The sequence below is a fragment of the Oryzias latipes genome, chromosome 22 (assembly GCF_002234675.1).
Source record: "Oryzias latipes chromosome 22, ASM223467v1".
Lineage (NCBI taxonomy): Eukaryota > Metazoa > Chordata > Actinopteri > Beloniformes > Adrianichthyidae > Oryzias > Oryzias latipes.
Genome location: NC_019880.2, coordinates 755,928 through 777,500, shown reverse-complemented (window position 1 = coordinate 777,500; position 21,573 = coordinate 755,928). Strand labels below are relative to the sequence as shown.

At 50.5% G+C, this 21,573-nt stretch overlaps 1 protein-coding gene across 1 annotated transcript in view; it reads right to left on the bottom strand.

The window, feature by feature from the left end:
- Window positions 1-21,480, bottom strand: part of slc25a21 (solute carrier family 25 member 21) — a 76,679-nt gene extending 55,199 nt beyond the window's left edge. Inside the window, exons 1-2 of the mRNA XM_023951433.1 lie at window positions 21,262-21,480; window positions 21,090-21,177 (exon numbers count right to left, since the gene is read on the bottom strand). Of these exons, the coding sequence (XP_023807201.1) occupies window positions 21,090-21,159 (70 nt within the window). The 5' untranslated portion in view covers window positions 21,160-21,177; window positions 21,262-21,480. The remainder of the gene's footprint in view (window positions 1-21,089; window positions 21,178-21,261) is intronic.
- Between the last annotated feature and the right edge of the window lie 93 nt (window positions 21,481-21,573).

Below are 21,573 nucleotides of genomic sequence, written 5' to 3'. Positions count from 1 at the left end.
TGGGAGAAAAAGGTCAGGAGAAGCTGAGTTTTTGCAGAGGCAGAAAGAGACGGCGGGCGGGTCGATACATGCACGCCGTGAGTGTCCAGCAGGTAAAGTACGCCGGCTCCGGGGGCAGAGCCGTCACCCTCCCATGATTGATGGCTGCTCTGAATGCTAAAGTCAACAGAGCACGAGCACGCCCCAAACTCAGCGCACATTTAGGGGTCAGGAGCTTCGGAGCACGCTCACGGCGCTGCTCCCATTATCTCCTCCTCGCTCAGGGAAACGGAGGAAATCGCCACTTGAGTTTGGAAAACGACGGCATGCCTGAAATGGATGTGGATTGCTGCATCAGAGGTCTGAGCAAAAACAGTTTTTCCTGTTTTTGCAGGTTTCTTTGGAGCTTCACTGATGAGGACTGAATGTGTGAGAGCTGGAGAGCATTTCAGTGAGGGGGGGGGGGGGGTCCCCTGCTGCAGGGCAGCTCCTGGTCCACCCATGGGCCGCTCCCAGAGTGACTTCGACATTGACGCCAGGCCGCTGACGGCGGCGCTCATGACCCCGCCCACACATGAACCCGGGATGTTCAGATGAGATCCCATTGAAAGGAACAGAAGCAAATCAACAGCATCACGGCGCCCCAGTGGTCACGGGAAAGGAGCCTCGACTGAACCTGCAGGCCGCCGTCACGCGTCTGTGGAGGGCAGCAGCTCTTCAGAGCGTGATGTGGTCGGGACGGCGACATCCTCTTTACATGATTCTTATTAGAAAACGAAGATCTAAGAAATGAACTTCCAGGAAAGTTTCAGCCTTTATTTAAAGCTGAAATTATGAAGCCTGTTCAGATTTTTCTGTCATTTTCATTTTTTACTTGTTTTCTTTAAAAATAGGACAGAAAATATCAGAACCGAGGAAAAAAAGATCAAGATTATGACTTTTTAAAATAAAACTGTTGGTTAGGAGGAGCGCCTTCCTTAACCTCAGTGAAGTGGAGAGAAGTCGATTTTATTTACAGTCAGGTCAGAACTGATCTGGAGCTCTACGAAGACGCATAAACATCCAACACAAACAAGGTCAAAGGTCAGAAAGGTCACTAAGGTCCGACTCGGAGAGGAGCTGCAGCTGCCAAAGCACAACCGGAGGAGAGGAAAGGTTTGTGGGTTCCTTCTGAACCCCAGCTCCCAAAAGCAGACAAAGCAGAGAACTTCTGCCGTCCCCCTCGTCTTCATCGGTTCATTCGTCTTCTGCAGCAAATGAAAGCAGATGTTGGAGAAGCACCTGTGAGGCCTGCTGCAGGTCTGCTGCAGAAACCAGCTTCAGCGGGTTTGTCTTTATCAACAGAGGATTCTGCAGGTTTGAGTCTGTTCTGACACGTGCACACCCACGTGCACACACACACCGGCGCAGTGGCGTTTAACCTTCACTCTGTGGGGGTCATCTCCTCTGATTTCTCCAACCTCGCTCTGTTGGAGCCAGATGAGTGTGACGGACGGAAGAACAAAGGCAGCGGCTCCAGATCTCTCCTTTGGTCATCAGAGTCCACTTCAGGAGACCGACCAACCACAGCTCCGGCCCCCGACTCGCTCAGCCCTCCCCTCGCTGCCGGCCCGAGCCCCCACGGGCCGGGTGCCTCCCAGCTGCAGCGCAGCTCTTCTTGATTGCGCCTGATTTGGGTTAAGTGATTATTACACTGCTGTGGTCGGAGCGGGCCCCCCCAGTCTGGGAACAAGGGGAGGGTCCTGCAGCTCTGAAAACACGCATGCAGGACGGCGGCGTTTGGGCGGATGCACGAACGACAGAGGAGCTGCAGGAATGAAGACAGCAGAGCGTTGCTGAGACCTCTCCTCAGGGGGGAGTTCTGGGCCCTAATCAGCCATGGTGCAGGGGTACAGCGGTCAACCTCTGATCGGAACATCGCAGGTTTGGTTCCCGCCTTGCCTGCTCATGTGTCCAAGTGTCGTTGGGCAAGACACTGAGCCCCACGCCGCTCCCAGTGGTTCCGGGTTGGTGCCATCAGAGTCCGGTCCTTCTCCACACCCAGAGAGCAAAGACTCCATCGGGCTGATGGAGGGCCGCTCTAGCGCTAGACCCGATCCATAGACCTTCTGGTCTCCAAACCAAAATCTTCAAATTTAAAACTGAAGTCTATGTGGATCTGTGCAGACCTGTGCGGTTCTTAGTCTGCATGAATCCATACGGTTTGTGCGTCTGCATAGACCTGTGCCATTTGTGTGTCTGTGCAGATCTGTGCCGTTTGTGCGTCTGCGCAGATCTGTGCCGTTTGCGCGTCTGCGCAGATCTGTGCCGTTTGTGTGTCTGCGCAGATCTGTGCCGTTTGCGCGTCTGCGCAGATCTGTGCCGTTTGTGCGTCTGTGCAGATCTGTGCCGTTTGTGCATCTGCGCAGACCTGTGCGGGTTGCGTGTCTGCGCAGATCCAGTCTTATCTAACATACGATGTTTAGCTATGATCCTGGACAGATTTGTAGGCGTTTTCCTGCTTCAACAGCTCTCTGGATGTCTCTATTCAAAATTGGACACCTGTGACAGCAGCACCCCCCTCCCCCAGCAGTACCCCCCCCCACCCCACCACCAACATCAGCGTGTTGTGAAAATACAGTAGTGTAGAACTGGGCTGAGAAAGCGGGCCACTGGGGCGTCATTCAACACTGCACACTGCTGTCTAAACAGGGGAAGGGGAGGAAAAACATCAGCTGAGTGGGGGGGGGGGGGGGGGGCCTGGACCACCAGTGTTAATCCCCCCCCCCCCCCTTCCCCCATATTGACTTAAACTTTCAAGGCTTGTCTCAGGTTATGCAGGGCCATCATTCACCCCTGAAGAGCACGGAGGAGATTTCCTGTAACAGCGTCTGACGTGCACGCTCACGCACACACACACAGGCAGAAGCCCCCACCGGTCACTTTGACCCCCCCGGGTGAGGTCAGCCTGACAGGAATGTCTTGCATGTGGAGAACAGACAGTCCAGCTTTGAGGTGTCAGAAGTACGTCTGAGAAAAGACGAAGGTCTCATCCAGACTCCAGCGCCTCCATGGGCGCTGAGAGGAGGCGGCCTCGGAACCTGCTCCCCTGCCCTGACTCCGCCTCCTTACTGAGTGATTGGGAAGGATTGTTGTGATCATCTGCCCCTTGGGGAGCCAAACCCAGACCAATCGGTTTTGTCCTGCGGTTCCTAGAGATTTCCTTCACTGCTGCTCCCACCATCAGGATGACCATGATGGCATCACGCCGCAACCCCCCCACCCAGCCTGCAGTTGGCATCACCCCCGCCTGCCACGTCTCCACCGGGACGTCTCCGTCTTGTGAGTTCACGCCTCGTCCCTGACACGGAAAATGGGCTGGATGTTTTTGGCGGTGGAAAACAGAGGCGGAGGCAGACTTTACGAGCCGTGTTCCCTGTCCTGCTGTAAAAATCACGCCAGCTCTTTCCAGAGCTGCATCATCCGCCGTGGAGCCAAAGAAAACAAGAGGCGAGAAGACAACACCAGGCAAACAAAGGCAGGAGGTCTAAGGACCCACAGGTCTACTTTACTCACACACCCCTCCGGCCTCTAAGGTGGACTCCTCCAATCCTACCAGGTCTGCAGACCAATCAGTTCTGGCCATCATCCAGAGCCCTGTGTGGGCACTCTGCCCTCCAGAGGGGCAACTTTAAGGCCAAACAAACAGGCGTCCCAGCAGGGACCCACCACATGCAGGTGGGGGGGGGGGGTTAATCCATACTAGTGAATTAAAGCTGGCATGCAACTCTGCCTCCAGCATAACTGGGATGTCAAACTCCATTGAATTATGTGAGTCTGTGTGCCACAGCCTTGAAGATGAGACCGCGGGAAAAGCCAAAGTGCTGTCCTGTGAGGTCCCGTCTGCGGAGAACGGAAAAAGACATCATCGTGAGTAGGATTCCCGTGCCACATCGCGTTAGCCCACAACACAGCCTGAGAGGAGGCAGATTAGCTTGGAATGCTGGCAGAGCGGTACGCGGCATTTGTACTCTCATGTGTCCATAATCCATGCTAACAAGGGTGATTTGCACAGTTAAATCAAACCAAGCCCAGGCGGTTTGGAAGTGCAGCAGATCTGAAATCCATAAAGACGCTGCGGCGCTCGCCGCTGCAGCTCGCCGGAGTCCATCTGCTTCTCCCAAAGCCATCGTTGGAGATAAGATGAAGAGCCGGTGAAGCTGTGAGGGCGTGCAAAAAATTGTCATGCGCCGCAGATGGAGGCAGGCCAACCGCTCTGCTGAGAGCCGTCTGCCCCTCTGGCCCCCCCAAACTGAAACTGCCTACAGGTGGGTGGAAGGGACACACTGCAGCCACGCCGACCAATCAGCACCAACGTTAAATTACTCAAGATGAACTTTAAAAAAATGACGCCATTCAAAAGAGTGAACGACCTTTCAGGTCATCAGACTGAACCTCAGTCCAGACTGACCAGAACTCTCCAGAACCTTCATGCAGAGGTGGATCTGCTGCTCTGATGGAGGACGTTCAGCCCCACACCATCACACTCCCACCTCCATGCCCGACTCTGAACGTCTGAGTCCAGATGTTCTTGTGTCTGATCAGAACATCAGTCCAGAGGTCCAGAGGTTCCTGTTCCTCAGCAGCGTCTCTCATGGATCCATGTTTGTCCTAAAGTCTCTTTCTGACTGTTGGGTCGTGACCTTTGACCTGAACTGAGTCCAGTGAGGTCTGACCTTCTGGACGAGTCCTCCTCCTGTTCTTGGACCCTCTTTGGTTCCTGTGAAGGTTCTCCTCTGTCCAGTGTTCTCCGTGAGGATGGTGGATCTCTGAGGTTCTCAAAGCTGCAGGAACGTCTGTTTTAGACTCAAACATGGCAGAAACGTTCTGTTCCTGAGTTCCATCCGACTATCAGAGTACTGCAGGAGAACCGGAGGAAATCAAACAGCCACAGAGTCAGACTGAAGAAAAAGGAACCATGAAGACGTTTGGAAATGTCTGCTGGATGAAGGAGGAGCAGTGAGGAGCTCCAGGAGCTTCTTGGTGGGTCACAGTTGGAGGATGAAGGAGACCCATACGGGTTCTGCGGGTGTTTCCCCCCCTGCAGGCGGTGAGGCGATCAGACGTGAGGCCAGACCTACAGCAGACGTGGCTAAAGCTGTGGCTTATCTGTCCAACACATCGTAGATAACGTCCGGACCGCAGTCGAAGGCCTGAAAGGTCGCCCGGGACTCCCAAACCATCCCAAATACATCATTTGCAGAGGTTGCATTAACATTTTTAGAGTCTTTCTGAGACTCCATCTGTTCCCTGTGTTCGCCTCTCAGGCCCTCCTACCTCCCACAACAGGCTCCATTGCTCCAGGAGATCCTATCATTTCTCCCGCAGTCTAGATTTCTTGGGTGACTTCAAAGCTCGTTCACTAAGTGTTTAGAAGAAAGCAATGGAAACAGGAAAATAATGTTCTGATTTCTGTAAACTTCATAGCATCTGTTTCTGCTTAGTGCTGCTGCTGTGAAGCAGTGGCTCCATACGGTGTTCACTTCAGGACATTTCTTTTTTCCACAGAGGCCTTCAAGCCGCTCACTGGAAACAGTGTTTAAGGCCTCGACGACATCATTTTTAACGGGGTTAGAACAGAAATGACATTAGCTAGGCTCTGGCGGCAGGTCCAGTCCTTTCTCCGCGCTGCCGTTTTCAGACGCGTCACAGGTCATTTGGAAAGCAGGTGAAGATAAATGACACCACAAAGGTAATAGTTTAACCCTCTAAGACCTAATTTTCTATCTTGTTTGTGTAACCTTCATCTTGGGAGAATTCAGACGAGTGGAAAGGGAAAGGAACCAGGCGAGGCTTTGCTGCCGTCCCAGAAGGCCTGTGAGTAATGCAGCCGGCACTCCCAGACCAACGCTACCGCCTGCTGTATACACAACATGACAAGCCGTTTTCAGACACAGCCAGATAACTCCATCACGGCCTCCCCATGCGAAGCGGCGGCATGACGGGAGGACGGTGTTTACCCACACACTGTGACTGGCAGCCTCGGGGCTCCTGTCTCCGATCCCCTAACTCAATCATGCTCGGGTTTCACTCTCGCCCATCCGAGGCTAACTCACTTCCTCTCTATCCGCTCATTTTGCCTCCCCCCATGCTAAAACCCTTAGCACACATCCCACCCAGACCGCTTTAGTTCCTGCTTTCATGTACAGTAAGTCTACTTCAGACTTTAGAGCGCCGTTTTCACGGAAAAAAATGTGGAATCACAGCAAAGAAACCATAAATATTGAATTTAAAAGATCTGAACACGCAGGTCTCCCTTAAATGACCGGCAAATCCACCTTAAATCTCTGCACATTTGACAGTTTAGGGAGGAAACAATTAATCGACTTATCAACTGATATTTCTATAATCGAACCAGATCGATCGATCGGAGGCAGGACGTTAATCGAATTGACCAATACGATGACAGAATCTGTTCATAAGAAGATCAATCATTAATCAATACTGGAAAATACCAGGGCTGCAGGATGAGGAAATCTACCATATTAGTGATCAATACAGCGATGACGATGAACAAATAGCAAAACAGCTAAAAACATCATTTCCATTTTACTGCAACAGTTTATTTGAAATGGGAGTCGACATCATTTCAATTATTCTCCAGGTGAGTCTCATAAACAGGAGGCAGAGATCAAACAGAAAAGGCTCCATCTGATTGGTCAAATTTATCTGATTCCTTAAAGCTGCCGAAAGATTGTTTTAGCACAGTTAAGGTAAACGTGTATTGCAATTTTCACCGTCTTTTGGGAAATGCGTGTTGCACAGCTTGATATAGTGATAACCATAGATTAGTGATTTATTGTGCAGGCCTAGAAAATACATCTGGATTCAGGTGCAGCAGGTTTATTTTACTGTGAGGTAAAACCGACCAATCACACATGAGGACATCAGCAAACACGGTGACAAATCCATTCACATGTTAGCTTCCTAAAGTTCACCACTGTTGTTTTTCCACATCCAAAGAATCCAAAGGGAACATTCTTAGAACATTCTAGACACTGGATGGTCACATGACTTTATTCAAAGTCTGTCCACACATTGGACTGGAATGATGGACTGATCCTGTTTGTTTGGACACAGATTTCATTTAACTTGATGATCTGGAAGAAATCCAAGAATCTGGAAAACTGTTCAGTAGCAGGAATTTCTGTCTGAGTCTCACTGCTGGAAGTTTGGATCAAGAGGATCTGGATCCACTTTAGGACAGAGGATCTGGATCCACTTCAGAGGATCTGATCCAACCGGATCGTTCAGAATGAACCCAAATCTACTCGGAATCCGATCGTTGGTAAAATGATCGATCAGACCAGAGTTCAGATAATAGTTTTCCTTTTTTAGCAAAAGTCTGAAAACATCCCGAACATTTGAATGTCAGACAGAACGTCAGAGTTCTACCGTGTTCCACATGAGAACCATGGCTCAGCGGCTTTGAACAGACCGTCTGACGTTAGCGCCGCATGAGCCACGGAAAACTGTGACAATGGTTTGAAAGTGGCATCCATGTAAACGCAGTGGATTCTGGGAGTTTGAAGAGGAGCGGATCCGGTGAATCGGCCAAAACCATCTTCTCTGCTACTTCTATTGTGATGATGAGGCTTTTGGCCGAAAGCCAAGAACCTGTCATATTCAAGGACATATTTCTGCAGAGCGGCGAGTTCCTCACAAACGCCTCTGAGTGGTGGGCGGAGCTAGCTCGCCCCCACTTTCCCTTCCGCTAGCTTAGAGCCCCTCCCAAACCCACGCTAACATTAGCGGTAACATCAGATCTGTCCAACCGTCCGGTTCTGATCCAGATTCCAGCTCAGACCAGGAAAACAAAGACGTTCATGGATCCGTTGGTCAGGTGGATGGTCAGAATGGAGGCGGAGCCAGGAGACTTTGGCCCCGCCCAGCATTTTATCACAAATACGATATTTATCAAAAAGCCTTTTTTCATCTGCTCCTGATTCACAGTAGATGAACAAATCCTCAGAAATGCAGTTTTAGGCTGATTTGTCTTTAAGTACTGAATGTCCTCCATTATCAGAGAAATGCTACAAGAACACGCTAAAAACACGGAAAACACTGTGATGGGACTTGAACAGATCGTAGTGGTTTGAGAACAGATCCATGACTGTGGATGAATTTCTCATGCAGATGATTCCAGACTGAAGGTTTCCTGGTTGTGCAGAAATCCCAACACTGAAGTAGGTCATGAGTTGGGGGGGGGTCACCTTTGTCAGGACCGTGTGAGGCTGAACATGTGTGGGGTGCAGCGTGCTCGGCCCGGCTCTGTTCTCTGTTAGTCCAGATTTAACACGGTGCAGTTATGACAATGCCTTTCTGTTTACGGCATTGTTCTGCCGGCGCCGCTGAAAGGTTAATGACTCGCAGATGAGGAGGCGGCTCCGCTGCAGGTCAGCCAAACCACCGACATGTACGGACAGTCGTCTTTCACTGGACCCCCCCATGGCCTCACGTCTCGTCCTATCAGACAGATTTCTCACACCTTCCCTGCTCGTTAGTCAATATGCATGAATGGAATCGTATCTTCATCAGCAGGACTGACGCTGATGAGCAGATCCCGTCACTATCCGCCATCTTTGGGTTGTGGGGGGGGGGGGGGGGGGGGGGGGGGGGGGCATCAGGGAGGCCCATCCTCCCGCCTTGTGAGTAAACATCATTTCACGGGCGACTTGTGTTTGTCCTCGTTAGCCTGCAGGAAGAGAGCGACGTGTCGGTCTCGCCGTGGCGTCCCTCTCCCCACTCTGCTCCGTCCAGGTCCAGCTTCCTGACCCCCCCCATGATGAATGGGCTCCAGCTCCGTTCAATTACGTCCAAAGTGCGAAGACGCAGGGACAATGGAGGCCGGCCTGCGCAGCGCGGCGCAGACCTGCAGCATTCTTTGCAACAATTTGGTCTAATTAGCATCAACTGCTGCTCCATCCATCATACTCCTCAAGAAACACAAACAAACCGTCAGCTCTAGCGTAACAAACAGATCGCCCGGCTACTTAGCACAAATTATTCTTACATGAAACGCAGCTTCTCAGGCAACCCCCCCCCCCCCCCCCCCTGCAGGACATCTGGGGGAATGGAGAAGTCCATAAATTGAAGACATATGTTCCAGTCAAGTTCAACTCTCAAGTGCTGCGCTGGACACGCTGACAGTTTGGGCGGCTGACCTGCCCCTGACGGCCCGGGGGGGCAGGTCCTGATGGGGGGGTGCTGTCTGTCAGTCAGGGGGTGTATGCATAAACGATGAGCATCTGCATCTTTGGAGGATGACAGAGTCATCACTCTGTTTTATTTTCAGGTTTCATTTCACTCACAGTCTGTGTGTGTGCGTGCGTGTGGGTGTGTGTGCGTGTGTGCGTGCATGTGTGCGTTTGTTTGTGTGTGTGTGCGTGCGTGTGCCTGCGTGTGTGTTTGTTTGTGTGTGCGTGTGTGTGTGCATGCGTGTGTGTGTGCGTGCGTGTGCCTGCGTGTGTGTTTGTTTGTGTGTGCGTGTGTGTGTGCATGCGTGTGTGTGTGTGTGCGTGCGTGTGTGCGTTTGTTTGTGTGTGTGTACGTGTGCCTGCGTGTGTGTTTGTTTGTGTGTGCGTGTGTGTGTGCATGCGTGTGTGTGTGTGTGCGTGCGTGTGCCTGCGTGTGTGTTTGTTTGTGTGTGCGTGTGTGTGTGCATGCGTGTGTGTGTGTGTGCGTGCGTGTGCCTACGTGTGTGTGCGTGTGTGAGTGTTTGTTTGTGTGTGTGTGTGTGCGTGTGTGTCAGAAAAATCAGAACTACCCCCAAAATGAATGTAGAAATTGACCAGAACACTGTTGGAGATCTACAACATTCCTGACCTAGAAAACATTTCTTTGGTCAAAACAAACAGGAGCGCCGGACGGACGACGTCCTGAAAACATCGGTCTGCCAGCGGCTGACCGGCAGGATCGGTGAAAACCACAAATGCAGACAGGATTATGTTGGTAAACGGCTGTCAGGCTGCTCCGTTTCTCTTCCTGTGGCGTCTTCAAAGACGTCCAATCACAGGTGACGGAGGTGAGCTGCAGACGATAAGTCAGACCACTGATTTATTTAAGTCTGACAAACCCTGAATGCAGCTGGAATGTTCTCAGCTGTTGGTCCTTCAGACATTTTAGCTAAAGTTCCATACAAAAAAGGAAAGGTTTCTCTGTTTAAAGTCTTTAACCGTTTTAAACGTTTGGGTGGGTGGAGCATGTATGGAGACGCGTATGGAATCATGTGACAACCAAAGATACACAACGCTAAGAAACCCATCGTGGCTCCAACATCTCTAACCATAATTATGCTGCTTCCTCCACTGTGCTTTACGCCAGTGTTTTTCAACCTTTTCTGAGCCACGGCACACTTTAACCTTAAAAAAAATCCCGCGGCACACCAGCATCCAAAAATTTAAAAAAGAAGGATAAACTCATAGTCTGTATTGATCTACAGCCCCTCCCTCCACAATCTCACATGCATTTTTGAGATAATTGTTGCAGAAAAAGCTGGAAATTGCAGCTGTTTTTTTCTAAAAGATGCAATAAAAGTTAAGTTAGAAGATTTAAAAATAGTTTGATGCGTGTTCGTTGGTTTCAAGACGTTTAACAACAGATCTCCGTATGTGCTGTCACTCTCACAACCCAATGCATCATGGGAGATGTAGTGCATAAAACGGCCGGAGATCGGTTTTCGGAGCTTTATTGTTTTGTTCACTTGTTCCACGGTCTGATACCGGATTCTGTGGAAAGCTACACCGCTAAAGACGAGCTTTAGCTGGTATTTCTGTTGGAACTGAGAGACTTAATGAGCAGAATCAGAACAAGGAAGTGAAGACTTTAACCACTTCTGATTGGTCAGACTGATGACATGTGATTAAGCCCCTCAAGAATGATTGGTGGAGACAGTCAAAGGGGCGGGACTTTTCCCAAATACAGCCGGAGCTGCAGCTGAATCGCGGTACGGTCATTCTTATCAAAATGTCTTTAATAAAATAAAATAAACGCAAAGAAAAAGTATTTTACATCTTTCATATTCCTAACTCCTCAGTGTTTTATCAGGGCCTGTTTGGATGAACACAGAGCTGAAATCCTGGAGATGGAAATGTTTTTAGATCAGTGAATGAGGGCAATTTTCCACGGCACACTTGACCATCTCCCACGGCACACTGGTTGAAAAACACTGCTTTACGCCACTGAACCAAACGTTTGATGGAAATCCAGTTTGTTCCAGTCTGACTGCATAAAAAGGATCTTTTGCCCCAGGTTACCCCCCCCATCTCTATAACGTCTGATCATTTCAACTGGGGAGGTTTGCTGGTGCAAAACCTGAGTTTATAAAACCCATTTTTCTGGTTTAATTTGGTCAAACTGGAGGAAGCAGAACGTGGCGTGATTTGTTTTCCAGATAAAGTCCAGCTTTAGGTGGAACCAAAAACCTTTGATGGGATTTGCAGCTCATTTTGTCCTCTAACTCTCCGTGTCAAATCCACAGAGACGCCGCCGCCACCGCTGACCATGGAACCGTTTTGTGTTCCCGTCTGTGTAGGTGGTTTGTTTCATCAGCAGGGTTTTCCTGACCTCAGCCAGCGGGAAGGACCACCTCACCCCACAGCCAATTACCCAGCATTCTCTGCAGAAGTGTACACAATCACAAAGGAATAGACCACACCCCTTTTTGATAAGCCTTGGCGTGCTGGCTGGCCCCGCCCAGGAGAAGGTCAAAGCGTCCGTCTGTCCCATCAGCAAAGCTGCATCACTGCTGTTTACTGCACAGAGCGGCATCTTCAACCCCGAGCTTCCTTTAGGGTGACCATGTGCCGGGTGGGACGTCCACCCAGCCCCCCCTGCAGAATCTCTGTTCCCGCTCCACACGTACCATGCCGACTGTCAGTTTTCCTTTTTATGTTCCTCCGATGTGAAATGCTTCTCTAATCATCTAGAACGTTGGCGGGCGGCTCTCTGGCCTCGCAGCAGAGGAGGGTGTGAAGGTTCCTCAGGCCTGGGGGGGGCTGGCAGACAGGAAGGTTGGAGGACTCTCCAAGGTGAAGAGAAGGCTGCACACCTCCCCATGCCGTCATCCACGCTCTCCTCATCACAGATTCCTGTCATGAGGCCAAAGCCAACTCTTTGAATGCTAATATGAAGCCCCCCCTCCCCCGCCATCCAGCTGATGAAGCTGGATTCAACTGAAGGGACTGGCTTGACTAGTGAATGACCAATAAATGGATCACATTTGTCGTTCAGTCAGCCGGCTGGAATTCCGTCACCTGGAGGGAAATTTCTTTTTCCGTCACTTTTCTCACAGAGCTTCGTTCTTCACGGGGATTTTCCAGGCAGAGCTTTGGCCGCCCGTTGCATCGCTCACAGGTAAGGCGGGCTCCCGACCTGCACTCCTGCTGGATCCGTGACCCGACCCCCAGAGCGGACACGGGCGGGAGGTGCTGCTTCCTCCGTCACTCCGCTTCCAAAGATCCTCGGCTCCTGCATCCGTGGACACTTTACTCCCCCTTTTGTGCCCTTTATGAGGTGAAAATGGGGTCCCGCTATCCGTAACGGCGAGGAAGAGCAGCGACCGCCTCAGAGCAGCTTCTCCTTCATTTCATTTAAAATACACTTTTCTTTGGTTCATTTTTCATAAAAATGTTTTTACTCTGTTTAAACTTAACACGATTGTTTTTTTCTCAATTAAAATTGAATGCTGATTGCTCGCCCCCCCCTACACATCTGACCATGGGGGTCTTTGATATTTAGAGAGATCCTCGTGTCTTCAGGACGATCGCCACCTCTCCTGTAACGTTTTTAAAGACAATTCTGAAATTCCCTGAACGTTACGTGAAAATGTGGGTTTTCCTCTCAGAACACAGAAATATTGAGTGAACTTCAAATAGCTGTTAGGATCAGAATATGACATCTGCAGGGAACCCCCCCTGCTGTCGGTGGGGGCGCAGCCTCCAGACGTCACTGCGACGGGCTCCCGGCCCGGCAGCCGGGCAGCGGCCCCTTCAGGACGCCGTCCAGCCGCTCCGGCCCCTCGGACCAGGATGTTTGGGTTAGAAAATGACTTTGCTGCTGCCTCAGCCCCCCCCTAATTGCCCTGAGGGTAATTATCCCGTCTCCTCTGCACTTAAGAAAAACTGAGAGTGGTGTTGTTATTGTAACAAATAGAAAGTAAAGTTTGCAGAAATGTGTAATATTTCTGTGATTATCATTCCAGTTGGAATAACAAACGCAGAATTCAGCTTCAATGAACTACTTCAACAAATCCTCCTGACAGTCGCTGCTCTAATAAAGGATCTCCTTACATTCTGCTGTTTATACAGCAGCTACAAAATGAGGCGGCGATCAAAATAATCCAGCAGAAAATATCCGACTAACACAACATTTCCACAAGTAATCACAATACAAACATGCTCCGACCACAGTTGTCTGCGTCTCGCCGCTGCAGACGTTTCCTGCCATGAGAAGAAGAAAGCAGAGGAAAACGTGACGTGTGGGGGGGTCCGGATCGCAGCGGCGTGTCGTTCTCTCTTCCTCAGACCGGGCGGGGGCTGATAGATTGGTGCAGAGCGCACGCTCTCCCCCGGGTGCGATCCATCAAACTGCTACGCTCCACGTCCCATTATGAAATGCACCCGAGAGAACTGCAATTCAGGAAGGAGCAGAACACCGGAGGAGCTCGCAGGAGCCTTCGTCTTGTGAGGTAAAGGCCGGAGCGCGTCATGGACCACCGGGCCTAAGGCCCGCTTCAGGAGGGAACCAGAACCAGGATCACAGCGCAGGTAGAACAGGGAGTGGCTAAGGTTCCCGCACAGGCCGCCGCCGCTCGCTCCGAGCAGCTGAGGCTTCAAAATGCGACAAATTTGAAGCTTCACTTTGATCTGCAGCAGTGACTTCCACTCTGAAGCGCATTTAAAAATAAAGTACCTGGAGCCACGTCAGTTCACCAGGAGTCCACAAGGGGGCAGATTTCAGGAGCTAATCTGATGCTTTCCCTCCAATCTGGAGCTCCACTGCCAGAACGCAATACAGACAATTCACAAATGTTTCCAGCTCCGTCGTTGGCTTCTCGCCGCCGTTAGCTTCACGCCGCCGTAAGCTTCACGCCGCCGTTGGCTTCACGCCGCCGTTGGCTTCACGCCGCCGTAGGCTTCACGCCGCCGTAGGCTTCACGCCGCCGTAGGCTTCACGCCGCCGTTAGCTTCACGCCGCCGTAAGCTTCACGCCGCCGTTAGCTTCACGCCGCCGTTAGCTTCACGCCGCCGTTGGCTTCACGCCGCCGTTGGCTTCACGCCGCCGTTGGCTTCACGCCGCCGTTGGCTTCACGCCGCCGTAGGCTTCACGCCGCCGTAGGCTTCACGCCGCCGTAGGCTTCACGCCGCCGTAGGCTTCACGCCGCCGTAGGCTTCACGCCGCCGTAAGCTTCACGCCGCCGTTAGCTTCACGCCGGCGTAAGCTTCACGCCGCCGTTAGCGTCACGCCGCCGTTGGCTTCACGCCGCCGTAGGCTTCACGCCGCCTTTAGCTTCACGCCGCCGTTAGCTTCACGCCGTCGTAAGCTTCACGCCGCCGTTAGCTTCACGCCGCCGTTGGCTTCACGCCGCCGTTGGCTTCACGCCGCCGTTGGCTTCACGCCGCCGTAGGCTTCACGCCGCCGTAGGCTTCACGCCGCCGTAGGCTTCACGCCGCCGTAAGCTTCACGCCGCCGTTAGCTTCACGCCGGCGTAAGCTTCACGCCGCCGTTAGCGTCACGCCGCCGTTGGCTTCACGCCGCCGTAGGCTTCACGCCGCCTTTAGCTTCACGCCGCCGTTAGCTTCACGCCGTCGTAAGCTTCACGCCGCCGTTAGCTTCACGCCGCCGTTGGCTTCACGCCGCCGTTGGCTTCACGCCGCCGTTGGCTTCACGCCGCCGTTGGCTTCACGCCGCCGTTGGCTTCACGCCGCCGTTGGCTTCACGCCGCCGTTGGCTTCACGCCGCCGTTGGCTTCACGCCGCCGTAGGCTTCACGCCGCCGTAGGCTTCACGCCGCCGTAAGCTTCACGCCGCCGTTAGCTTCACGCCGCCGTAAGCTTCACGCCGCCGTTAGCTTCACGCCGCCGTTAGCTTCACGCCGCCGTTAGCTTCACGCCGCCATTAGCTTCACGCCGCCGTTGGCTTCACGCCGCCGTAGGCTTCACGCCGCCGTAGGCTTCACGCCGCCGTAAGCTTCACGCCGCCGTTAGCTTCACGCCGCCGTAGGCTTCACGCCGCCGTTGGCTTCACGCCGCCGTAGGCTTCACGCCGCCTTTAGCTTCACGCCGCCGTTAGCTTCACGCCGCCGTAAGCTTCACGCCGCCGTTAGCTTCACGCCGCCGTAAGCTTCACGCCGCCGTAAGCTTCACGCCGCCGTTGGCTTCACGCCGCCGTTGGCTTCACGCCGCCGTTGGCTTCACGCCGCCGTTGGCTTCACGCCGCCGCCGTTGGCTTCACGCCGCCGTTGGCTTCACGCCGCCGTAGGTTTCACGCCGCCGTAAGCTTCACGCCGCCGTTAGCTTCACGCCGCCGTAAGCTTCACGCCGCCGTAAGCTTCACGCCGCCGTTAGCTTCACGCCGCCGTTAGCTTCACGCCGCCGTTAGCTTCACGCCACCGTTAGCTTCACGCCACCGTTAGCTTCACGCCACTGTTAGCTTCACGCCGCCATTAGCTACACGCCGCTATTAGCTTCACGCCGCCGTTAGCTTTCACATTCTTGTGGGCGGGGCATCTTTCTCCTAAAGCTGGCGCCAAACTAAAAACTGGCTTCAAAATGCCCCTAAAACAAAGCGGTCCATGACTCCAGCACAGGCTGCATCCATCAGCGGTCTCTAACAGCGCCATCCAGTGGCCGGCTGACCCCACTGCCCCTTCTCAGAAGCACAAGCACGATTCCAACAGCGTTTAAACCGCAACAGCAAGGAAAAGTCCCAACACCAAGAGGAAGAAGATGCCTGTTTTTCTAACAAACCAGGGTCTTCGTCAGCAGAAACATCCAAACCTGAAGAAAAATTCAGACAAAACAGAAAATAAAAATGTCAGCAGGAGTTCAGATTTATTTGAAAATTCATGTCAGATCTGTCAGCCTGGATGCTCTTGGACGTAAAGTTAGAAGCAGAATCAACTGTTGTCCCTGAAGCTCAGACGGATCCCGCCCCCCCTGGACCTGCTTCAGACGCCGGAGCACCGGCGTCCTGTGCGGCCCCCGTTCCACTGAACGCATCGCAGTGTGACGCTTGTTTTCAAAAGTCCATCGACCAGAGAAAACTGCTGACTCATGATGTGAATCATTTCAAGAAGCGGCTCCAAAGTCTGGAGGCCTTTCAGGGCGTTCCTGATGTTCCCGTTTCCACGGATACCTGCAGCACGGCAGCGCGGGGTTGAACTTCATTTCTGCCCCACCAAGGGGCAAACTCAAGGAACGCTCGCTTCTCACCTGATCTCTGAACTCCACGAAACATTTGGACCCGGTTCTGCCCTTAAAAGGTCAAAAAGGTCATCAAACCGTAGCCCAAACGGAGAAGAACCCAGACGGACCATCAACTCTCTGCAGCTAACGTGCAGCTTTCCTGAGTCTGAGACGAGCAGCAGACGACGTCTTCAGACGTTTGCGTCTCCGCTGGTGTCAAAATGACCTTCAGGCAGGTTCTGGTCCAAACGCAGCTCTGGTCCTCACCACGGCTCCTGTCGGGGTTTACTCATGCAGGGCATCCCACACACACAAACGTGCACGCGCGGCGCGTCCGTGAGGGCTGGGTTTGTGCGGTTTTGTTTTTGTTTTTTTGGCAGTGCTTATTATGTTTATTTATATTTCAGCGCGTGCAGCAGCAGCTGTAATTACTGCGTCTGAACTCTTGTGTCACATTTACTTGAAATAACAGGAGCTTCACCAACGCTCCTGCTTCTAACAGGGAGGGGGGACAAAAGGTTGCGGCTCCAGCCGTCGCCCCCGAGCTGCAGAAACCTCCCCGCATGTCTGCGAGCTGCAGCTCCGAGGATGAGGAGCAGCAGCGTGTGGAGGAACAAACCTTCATCCTTATTTATGTACAGACTCACATTTATAGCTGAAGGTCAGAGACTGTTAGACAAACACACAAAAACAAAGAGACACACAAAAAGACAGAAAATAATGTCAACATGCATGCAGAACACACAAACACACACCTTTCATAAACTCCAAATATTTTTTCATTTTTTGGTTTGTTTTGATCTCTAAAAATATTGTAAAAAGTTTGAACATTTTTCGTTTTTGTTTTACATTTATTCAATTTCATTTTTTGTATTTTTGTAACTTTCATAAATTTGTTTACCTTTCTTTTTTGATAATTAACATTTTCTCTCCCGTGTTTTATTCTAATTAAATTAAATTAAACTGAATTAAATATATAAGTTTTAACTGTTGTTTTTTTATTTTGTTTTATTTATTCATTTATTAGCTAAATAAATATTTTTTAAAACCCTTTTTTGCGCGCGTGCGCCGCGCGTCCATCAGTTCAGGGCCCTGAACAAACGGCGGCACGCGCCTGCGTTAGTCCAGATTAACGGAGGAGAATGGGATCCATCAGTTTCGTTCTTTGACGGTGTTTGGGTTCATTTGGATGTTTTTCTTGAACCGCGCGGGTTTCCGTGAACGTCTGATCCTGAGGAACTGGGGGGGCCTCTGCGTCTCCTAGATAAAGCAGAACCGGAAGCAGAACCTTCGTGTTCAGGAACAGTTTTCGGAATGTTGCGGCCTGTCTTTGGAGCCTCCAGTTGAAATATATTTTTAGTGCAGAGAAAACTTTGTTATTTTTATTTCTATGAATTTCTCCGTAAATGTTTTATGTTTTAAATTTGACATTTCGTGTATTTTTAGTCTTTTTTCTGTCTTTCTGGTGGAAAAGTTGTCATGGCAACAGAAAAAGGTAAATTCCTCCTTTGCCAGATTAATAAATGAATGTGTAAATAATAATAATAATAATACCCCCCCGCGCGCATGAACAACATAAAGGCGGGGGGGGGTTGTATTTTTGCCTTCTTTCTGGTGTCGTTAATAAATCTTTTGCGGTTCATTTAAGGCATATTTGCCCGGGAATTTTCCAAATGAAATATTGCCCTTCTTTAATCCCAGCGCGCGCGTCCGGGACGGACGCGGGAGTCCGGTCCTTCAGCACCAGCGCGGCCCAGAGTAGCGCGTGCAGTTTGAAGGCTTGAAGCGCGTGCGCATGCGCCGTCCCCGCAGCTCGAACAGAACAGTGAAGAATGGCTTCATCCAGAATCAACATGAGATCATCTAAACATCTGTCCACAACATGTCCGCGAGGACTTCAATCACAGCACCTCCGCTTCTGCAGGAAATGCGCAGCCGCGGTGGGACTGTTCGTGCACGACACCCCACGCGCACGTGGAGCCACACATCTCTTCCTGTCCGTCTTTCGGGCTCAAAGGCTTTATTTGTTCTTTGCAGACTGATTTCAGGTTTAGTGTTTTAAACCCATTAAAGCCGCTCAAAGGCGCGCGCGTGCGCGGAGAAGGGGGGGGGGGGGTAATCACAGCCGTCTCATGTGGACACAGTCCATTTACCGGGGACGGATCGGTTTACACACGCAGCTCTCTTTACGCATCAAGCCGGGAACTAAAGAGGTTCCTAATCACAGACAGAACCTACGTCATTTCCGGTCATTTTCATCCCGAGCAGCTTTCTGTGAGGAGCAGAGCGGCACTCTCACCTGTGATCACACACCCTCACCTCCCAGAACTACCGCCGGCCTCCGCCCCCCCGTGTGGACAGGAGCTGTCCCACGGGAGAACGGTTCCACGCTGCACCCTGCATGGTGACCAAAACCCCCCAGCAGGAATATGAACCGAACCAAAGGAATCGTTTTCCGCTTTACGACATTTCCCTGCATTTCATAAATATGATCAAAATTCCTGCAGACGCTTCCGGTCATGGAACCTCCTGTCCCGCACGCTGTCCAGGTAGCGTTGCTCCGCCCACTGCTTACCTGGATCAGGTGTGTACAGTTTCTAGGAGCATGCCAGAGCAGGGCGATCCCAGTGACCCCCCCCCCCTGTAGGAGTGAAGCCTCAGGTGAAAACCACCTGCCAGAGGTTCAGTCAGAGCTGAACAGACAAACCCCTGGAGTTTGTAAAAACCCCCGTGAGAGAAGCTGGAACATCTGGAACTGCAGCTGCTCAAGCATCAAACTTTACAAACGTCCTGAAACTGTGGGTTTTCACAGGTCAGACAGGAAAAAGAGAAAGCGCTCCGTGACAAACGAGACGTTTCACTGGAAGAAGCTGCTCCTGATGTGTGAGCCGAGGCTCAATCCAACCGGGTTCAAGAAGAATCACTGAGTGGATTCTCTGATCTACAGTCAGGAAATCTGTGGATCAATGTTCGCTTGAAGGCGATTTTTTTGTTGATATCATGAGAATTCACAGATTTATTGATGAAAGCTAAGCCAAGAAATCCAAAATTATGTAAAAAACACAAATTCAAGGGAAGACTTTAACAATAGGAATAATGCTTCTGAAATCATGACACATGCCCCCCCCACACACACACACACACACACACAGCCTGGGGGTGCAGGAATCACTGAAAGGACAGAGCAAGGCCTTCATTTGCATTCAGAAGTCCACATCTGTGTGAGACTGCCCCCTTGTGGCCGCGTCCCGCTACAACATCACAGCGTCATTCACTCCAGTCACACTTTAAGGCTGGTTTTATTTCTAACATCGAAAGGAATAAAGTCTGATATTTACCACAAGAATTCTTCTTAACAAACAAAGTCAAAGAAATCTCATTCAAACATTACTGATCTAAATGTAAACTTAAACACCAGCTGTACTTTCTGCCAGGAACAACCAGAAACCCTGAAGACAAACCTAAACCAACACATTTATTCCCTTACAACTGATGGAAAAACATACAGAAATTCATCACCCGCCCTATTTTCTGATTTTCAATGTTATAATAAAAATGTAATATTTGGATTTCATAGTTTTCAACAGAAAGATTGTAATGCTTTCTTTTTTTTAATGTGTTGTTTTTCGTAGTTAAATGTAATTTTCAAAAGTAAAATTTTAAAATTCCTGAATTATTCTTACTGAAACTGGAACTGCAGCAATATTTAAAATTAATTTCTGCTTCAGAAAACACAAAGGCTAAAATAAATGAACATCTGTAAATCTTTTGGATTATTGACATATGTTAATTCTTGCATTTCTATTTTATTTTTTCTTCCTTATTTATTTCCGTCTGTGCTTTATTCTTATATTGTATTGTTATAAATGTTGTATTTTTGTATTGGATTCTGCATATGTTCAATAAAAATAAGTAAATAAAAAATTCGATAAGAAAAGTGTCAGAAAAATCAAATAAAGTGAAGTTAAAAGACGGTCTGAGGCCTTCATTTTAGGGGGCTCTTCGCCCATGGGGGGGGGGTCACAGAAAAAGCTTTGAAAGGTCCAAAAAGGCCTCTTCATCACCTCTTCACCACTAAAGTCCCGCAGGAACCGTGTCAGAACTGGGGCTTGTGGGATTGAATCCCTCTGGGGCTTTGTAACCCAGACCCCCCCCCCCCCCCCCCCAACTCCTTATAAAGTCTTTTTTTTAGGATAAACCCATTTTTGTATTTTAAAAATGATCCTATTCTTGTTAACATTTCCCTTTAAAGAATAGGAGAAGCTGTGAAACCCTTGAAGTGATTTTCCTGGTTTCATGTTTTAGTTTCTCTAGATTCTATTTCAATTCTTTTATTTTATTGCTAATTTCAGTTTGTTAGATGTTAAACTGTTAAACTGTTCTAGATTTCTAGGTTCAAATTTTGAATTTCGTCAATAAAAGATACAAACAAATAGAAATAACAGACAAACCGATTTTTACGCATGCGCACTAGTCCCGCCGCAAACCATCTTGGTTCATTCCATCTTTGGGAGGGCGGTCTTATCCCCCGAGCCTGCTCGTGCACGCATGCGCAAGACTAGTCAAAAACTAACTTGTTTTAGTTGTTTTCTTCTCGGTTAATCCCCCGCGGAGACGTTTTTACCGGGTCGCTCAGAGCGGGATTCTGGATGAAACCGGAACCTACCTGCAGATCCGCCCGCGATGATCTGATGAGAAGCTTCACGGAGCATGCTCCGGGGCCTCGTGCCTGACATCTGTGCCCGGAAATGTTCCTGAGGGCAGAAAAGACACCAACTCCGTCTTGGACCGAGCAGAACCGGCGCGCATGGGTTCACAAACCCGACAACCGAACCAACCTGCTGTCCGGTTCCGCGGCGCGGGCCTGTCCGTGTCAGACGGTGCTTCGCGCCTCTGCACGCGCCCCAGAGAGCAGCAGTGATACGAGTCCGCGTGCCCGGATGCACGCGACTGAAGTCCTGTTAGAAATGTGCAAACAGATGTGTGCAGATGAAAACTAGGATTTAGACATTAATGTTTGACATTTTTAACTTCTGCGGCGTCCTCTGTGCGGAATGTTGACTGTATTCAACCGGAGCATGCGCAGTAGAGCACAACACCTTCACATTTACACTTTTCCAAAAGGCCCACAGCTCTGGTTCCTGAATGGC